Raw genomic sequence first — 6,805 nt, forward strand, 5'->3', positions numbered from 1 at the left:
TCTACAGGATATCAGTTGGCTTTGTTTATCAAAAAAAAAAAGATTTGTAATAAAAATGTCAAACTTTTCACATTTTAATTTATTAAGGGTATTATTTTAAGCTATTTTTGTCAGTCTCTCACATAAAATCTCAACAAAAGTTTAAGTAGATTTTTTCAAAATGATTACTATTAAGGCTCGGCTTCTCAAATTGTTGCAGAAAAGATTTTTTACAGACTTGCTCTGCTGTATTAGTGCACCACAGACACACACCACTTTCTAGACCGTGAGGCCATAAGCAGCAGTGCCCGATTTAGCCACAGCAGGTGTGGAGATTATAAAACTAATCTTCTCATCGGAGGTTATCAGTTAAGAGTTAATCAGCATCGTCGGCCTCTATTCTTCTGATGACAACATTATCATCTCAATGGCAGTTAATCTTGTTTCCCCTGCCGCACAATCTGGTTTTATATTGCACTCTTTTTTATGTATAATTAAAGATGATGCAATAAAAACTCACGTGGAGTTATTTTATTGCACCTTCTTTTGTTCTCCATCAGTTTATTTTCTATTATGGCAGATATGTTTTATTTCTTATTAAATGATTAAACCAATATCCAATTGTAAAGATCAGTTAAAGAATGATTTTGCTAATGATCCTTGTTAGCCTTGCAGTGTATAATGGATAAAAGACTGTTAACATGCAATAAGACCTGGAATGTAGGGAATATATAATCTCCTGACCATAACTAATTAGTTTTGCGATCAGATCAAAGCATCACTGTCACTAGCTCATTGAATTATTGAAGAAGAAAGACTATCATAGTTGGAATATACACACATAAGTAAGATTGTTTCTGTCTTTTCCCACTTGACTATATGTCATTCAGGAAATATAAGTTGCAAATGCTCAAACTAACCACTAGATGTCGCAGTTGTTTTGCTGCTGCGTTTAATTTTCCTCAAGCATGTTTCAGTGGTTTGGTTGACTGATCCTACAAATGGAGAGAACATAAAATATTTAAAGGAAGGCTGAGCCCCTTGGATGCATCTGCATATATAAAATCCTTCAAAAGGGCTTTTCTCATATTTTCTCCCTGGATTTGAACTGTAAAATTTGAATTTGCATTAAAAACAACAAAAGGTTGTGATTTTGGGGGTGGATTTAAAAATATCTGGAGAAAACTTTGTTTTTTTTCCCAGCTTTAAATAAGCATTATGAAAAATGGTCACACCTGTAGTCCTTCAAACTCTTTGGGCTCTATTTATGCTCTACAAAGACTTTCTTTCCACATACTTCCATTGCACTATGAAAGAATTCCCTGATTATTTCAAGACAGTTTTTCATGGTAATAGCAACCTTATACGGAAGATGATATTTTCAAAGATAATTCATGAAAGGATGAAGCTCTAAACTAGTAAACAACAACCACCAAGATGATTCAAGTATTGATTCTCATCTGACCTTTGTGTTCTGAGAAAATTTAAGCAGTGCTAGTTTCTGATCTAATGGCTCTAGAGGGCCACAGGGATCACATTTACAGTATATAAAAGAGCAGGCTGTATGACTGAAACCTTCTCCCCACTGAAAACGAATCAGTAAACCAATAATCCTCTGTGCATTAAAAAGATAAGGTTCAGTAAGAATTTTCTTTTCCTTCATTTTGACTATAAGGACTTTATTCTTCTTCAGGGTCTGCAGGACATGTCCTACAGTAATTATCCTTCACTAAAAGCCAGTTTAAATTCATCATAGGGGGTATTCTTCTCTGACAGTTTCCATCACTCTGTTGTTTCTGCAGTGAATATGTATTGCTTCGACAAAAAGAAGGTGAGGTGCTTTGTGGTACAAAAACAGTTTCATCGTCCCTGTGATGCTCGCAGAGGAATGTTGGACCGGAACCCCCCTCTGTCTGAACCTTCTTGTGTCCAAAACCACGCACCATTGAACACAGATGGAGCTAAATCTTCAGCCTCCCCTTGATGGCTTTAGGGCTGCTCTGTGGTGTGGGGCGAGCCAGCAAATATGACTTAAACTTATCAGGAATGTGTGCCCAGCAACCTGTCTGCCCTTCTTATGGGGTGGGGGGGTTGAAATGGGAGAATGTTGTGTGAGGAAGGGTTGGGTTTAGTCTAATGAGAATCTGTTAGACCTTAACAGGGACCAGGTGTTCTGTGTTTTTCCCCCTCGACAAGAGAATGTCCAAAAGAGTAAAGAGCATCTAAGCAGGGTTTAGGTTTTGTATGCAAAAGGTTTATTGAAAGACACAAATAAAATAAAATACATTTACAAATATAAAATAACATACATTTAAAACACATCCATTTACCACAGTTTGCAAAGGAATGATGACAAATAGCTACAATGCCCATCTCTCTCTATATATATATATATATATATTTATATAAATCTTTCTGTACAAAAATAGCTTTATCTGCATAAGGACTTTAATGTAACCTCTATATAATATTTAAATAAAGGAATTCATATATACACACACACAAATATCTGCAATAAAAAAAAGATTGCACATGTTTTTGTTTTGATTTTTTTTTACAAACAAATGCATTTTCAAGTATAGTTAAATCCAGTATGGATTGGCACATAGCTCCCATAATCTAAGGCATTTTCTCTCATACAGTGTCCAAAACATGATATAAATGAAGAGCATTAAAGCTCTTTAGGCATAATGATAATGATTTCTTTCTTAATGATTCATTTTGCTTAAGTTCAAAAGGAAAAGTGCAAGCCATTATTAGCAGTCTAATGGAACATGGTGGTGTAGTCCTTCGAGGATGGCACTTTTCAAAGTCTAGGCCTTGAGGAATAGGTTAGTAGAAGGTTCCCTCTTTTAGGATGTGCACACAGGCATCTGAACTCATCACATTTTCACCACCACACAGAAAGCAGCACCTGTAGCTCCACACTGTGCCATTCAGTGTCTTTGAGCCAGCTGTTTACAGTTCTAGCATCCCAATACGACTGCAACCAGATTCACTCTGACTCAGTCCTCCTTTTTGGAACGAATGTGCTGGAGTAACTTGGCGAGAGTCTTTTAGAGGCATTTAGAGAATTTCAAAGCCAAGCAGAAAGGGACACACACTAGGGAGTCCAACTCCCTTGCTTTTTGCTCCCAATTCTTCTTTTAGAGTCCTTCTCATGTCCTTCTCAGTAGAGCCTCAAGCTTGTGTACTTGTGAGTCGTTCAGCCTCCACACTGGTCTCAACCTGCCTTTCTCCACCTTCAGGGAGAGTTGCCTCTCTGGAACAGACCTGCGCCTCCGGCCGTATCCCTGAGGGCTCATCTTGTCAATAGGGGCGCCGGTCTTCAGCTTTTTGTTGTTGAGCTGTTGTAGGCGGTGTGCTAGGTCATGCACTGTACAGGTACCCAACACGCAACCTTTGGACCTCTTGGTTCGGATTTTAATGTCAGTGCTAGAGACAGAAAGAAGACAGAACGTTAATCCGCTATCACTTTTCAACCTCTAAGGTGGACCTGTTCAGTTGGGTTGCTTTCTAGCTTTGATTAGATGATTCATTTCTTACCTGGAATGTGGCAACAAGGTATCCCTGATGTCCTCTGGTCTAACAAAGGATTCTGACTCTGTTGTCTTCTCTACTGCAACACTTTCAAGATCCCGTCTCAGTCTGCTCCCGAGCCATATGCTTAGTCTGCAAGAGGAGAGGAGGGGAAAAACACCATTAGTTTTGGAGAGGATGATTCTTGGCACAAAACTTCAGCCAGAAACATTATTATTATTATTACAGTATGAACTGATTTGAAGTTGACTCACCTTTTTTTCAACACGGGATTCACCTCAAGTTCCACACAGTGCGCTACTGAAGCCAGCAGGCAGCAATAGAGGAAGGAGTGGAAGATCGTTTTCATTTTGGCTCCTGTGGCAAGAAGAGAGAAGGAGAGAAAAAAAAAGTTTGGTTAGTTAAATAGTTATGGCTGAATTTAATATTTAGCTGCTGACATATCCTTACTGTCCCTCTTTGAATGGAAAACTACAACTTAAAGTATTCCATGAGAAACTGTGTTATGTTTTCTTACACAAGAGTCCAAAAGGCAAGTTATTTGCACATATCATTCATTTATTTAGAAAGTTAAGCCAAGGTCAGAATTTGCTAGGTTAAGTAAATCTGCAACCATGCTTTGGGCATTTGGCCAGCAATTTGAAGGACACGGTCTGAAATAGACGCAGCAGAAGTGCAGCAAAATGTGCAATCTGCAAGTTTCATTTACAACATTTAGATAAATGAATAATAACAATGAACTAATCCTGTTTTATTTGCAGTCTTGGAGGCAATTACCTCACAGACTAACACACATTTAGAGCTGAACTGCTTATATAACCAGACAGATAACCTGTTCTTGCCTCAACACTAGTGCCTTGACCTCAAAAAACACAAGAAGTAAGGATAAAACCATTAGCTGGCATCACAGCAATACAACAGCAATGTGTTTTCCTGCAAAGCAAATCACACATACCTGTAGTTCAGCTCAGGTGGATTAGAAAGCTCTTCTTCCAAAGTCACCAATAAAAGAATACTCCACAGGTTTTCTTCAGGTTTATTTTTGCTTCTTTAAGGCAGCTGTGTCACTCTGCTATTAGTCTCTACACAGCAGACCGGCCGCCTTTATACACTTACAGAGGGTGGGAGGGGCTCAGTGATCGACACGCGCTGTCTCATCCTTTACCCCACCCCATTCAAAGCACTTAACTGCTCTGCTGTTCATGTTCAGCAACACAGGGTGGGGGATACGTGTAGGAATGTCAATCAAAATCATATGTTAAACAAAACTAAAGAAAAGTCCGTATTGTATCCTGTTTTTCATTATTTATCCCCTAACCTACTTTCTGTGCAGGCTTATATAACACAACATTTAAAATAAATAATGAGTCAAATGCAACACTCAAATCAATACAAAATGCTTGCAACCTATGATCAAAACATTTATATGGTATATTGATTAATTATATTAATATTCTCTTTTTTTATGCTCCTTTCAGTCTTTCTGGCAACAAAGGAAAAAACTTTTGAGGAATGTTCCCATCCTCGGCTTTCCAGGGCACTCCCCGACACCAGCAGAGTCCACGAGAACCTGAAAACCCAGACGACAATGAACATGAGAAAAGTATTACGTTACTCATTAATATAATAAGAATGCCCGACTGTAAATACAATAAACTCAATATATTTGTTTGGACAGTGCAAATATTTACTTTGGAACACTTGGGATGAAAAGAGGGAAAAAAGAAATGGAATTTTACAATTATAAATCTGTTGTAAGTTGAATGACAGCTCCTGGGGCATTGCTTATCATTTTTCCTTTTAAATAGTTTAGATTATTATGGTTTTAGAACAAGTGGAATTAGGTTTAGTTACATTGAGAAACAAAATCTGCTGGGTGATGATTAAAAAGGACATTAGATCCGTTTTTTTCATGGATTTTAACTCCTTTATGTGGTCCTTCCTAAAACATACATTTTATAATAAAGCTTTATGTTTAAAAGTGACACAGAATGTAGGAAATAGAATGTCAGAGCCCCGGAAAAAACAAAAATGAAAGTGTTCATGTTATAAAGAAATCTATAAAACTCCAAAATATGTGCATGATTTCTTTCTTTTTCTTTTTTTTTTTATCCCACACATGTACCCTCAGGTGTAGTTTAAGAAATGCTGTAAAAACCAGAGGAGAAAAAAACCTTTTGGTTTTAACAGTATAGAAATTCCGCTGTAGAAATTTCCACAAAGCATGGTGTAAGTAAATCTTTCAGTTTTGATTTTGCTTTCGCTTTGTTGAACCATGAAGAAAATCTATGAAGTAAGGTTCACTCCACAGTTGACATTCCTTCTGCGGTATATCAAGATTCCTATTCACATCCTTCTATCATAATGAAATCCTTATGAGTTTATTTATATTCTCATGCGACCCCATTCCACTGGTGGTGTCATATTTTTAAACTCCAGAAAAATACATAAATGGCAAACACATGCAATGTCAGAACTAAAATGTTTTGTAACCACTTTGTTATGCTAATTGACTCCAGCAGATCAGTAATCCCCTCACCAGAGCTTATGACAAGAGATGGTGCAATCATGACAATAAAATTCTTCTGTTGCATTTTGACTCCTTTTATAGCAAGAAGAAGGCGGAATTCGACTGACAGGTTGTTTAAATATGTATTATTATTATTAGCTTATTTATTTCGACAATGACTGGGAAATCGAGGGCATAGGGAACATAAAGTTGATCAATCCTACCAGATTTCCTAAACAGGTTTGTTAATATAAGTAGATACCTTTTTAATTACTGTAAACCTGTCATGAGCCATCCTTTTTTCTCAAGAAAAACACAGTTATCTTCTGTGTTATCCATGTTATCCTGTCGATTACTCTTCTTCACTGCCTCTGTTTTTTTTTTTCTTGTAAACACAAGCATTGTCCAGGAATTTCAAGAGCTTTTGAAAACACAGACGATGACTGAGGGAAATCTCTCGCTGGGTTCCTGCTATTGTTGCTGCTTGGTGTATTTGTCTCACACTCATGAGCTAATACCCACGTGTTATACCTGGTGACAGCTTGTCCTGTTTTTCATTCCTCTTCAATATTTTGTTCTAACCCAGGAGTTTATCTTTGATTGATCCACAAAAGGGAGCGTTTTGTATTATCGGAGTTGGGATAAAGTGAAGACATCTGGTAATGGAAATTGAGAAGTTAACATTTTATTGCTGAATGATTGCTTTAGATTTGTTTACTTTACATCATTTCACTGACTTGCCCATCCATCCATCCATCCATCCATCCATCCATCCAT

General features: G+C 37.3%; 1 protein-coding gene across 1 annotated transcript; it reads right to left on the reverse strand.

Annotated features, from left to right (window-relative positions):
- Nucleotides 1-2,258: 2,258 nt before the first annotated feature.
- On the reverse strand, nucleotides 2,259-4,602 carry adm (adrenomedullin). Its single transcript, XM_015383443.1, has 4 exons — nucleotides 4,475-4,602; nucleotides 3,774-3,876; nucleotides 3,526-3,651; nucleotides 2,259-3,414 (listed from the first exon to the last, which is right to left on the reverse strand). Exons 2-4 carry the CDS (start codon nucleotides 3,866-3,868, stop codon nucleotides 3,138-3,140), a joined length of 498 nt encoding a protein of 165 aa, XP_015238929.1. The 5' UTR covers nucleotides 3,869-3,876; nucleotides 4,475-4,602; the 3' UTR covers nucleotides 2,259-3,137.
- Between the last annotated feature and the right edge of the window lie 2,203 nt (nucleotides 4,603-6,805).

The sequence above is a fragment of the Cyprinodon variegatus genome, unplaced genomic scaffold (assembly GCF_000732505.1).
Source record: "Cyprinodon variegatus isolate N-32 unplaced genomic scaffold, C_variegatus-1.0 Scaffold285, whole genome shotgun sequence".
NCBI classification, from domain to species: Eukaryota; Metazoa; Chordata; class Actinopteri; order Cyprinodontiformes; family Cyprinodontidae; genus Cyprinodon; species Cyprinodon variegatus.

What these genes read in the sequence shown, in the direction of transcription:
- adm (XM_015383443.1), bottom strand. Translation starts at nt 3,868, where the DNA reads ATGAAAACGATCTTCCACTCCTTCCTCTATTGCTGCCTGCTGGCTTCA. An exon ending in AATCCCGTGTTGAAAAAAAG is followed by an intron (nt 3,652 to 3,773) that starts GTGAGTCAACTT and finishes CTCCTCTTGCAG; the next exon opens with ACTAAGCATATGGCTCGGGA. An exon ending in ACCTTGTTGCCACATTCCAG is followed by an intron (nt 3,415 to 3,525) that starts GTAAGAAATGAA and finishes TTCTGTCTCTAG; the next exon opens with CACTGACATTAAAATCCGAA.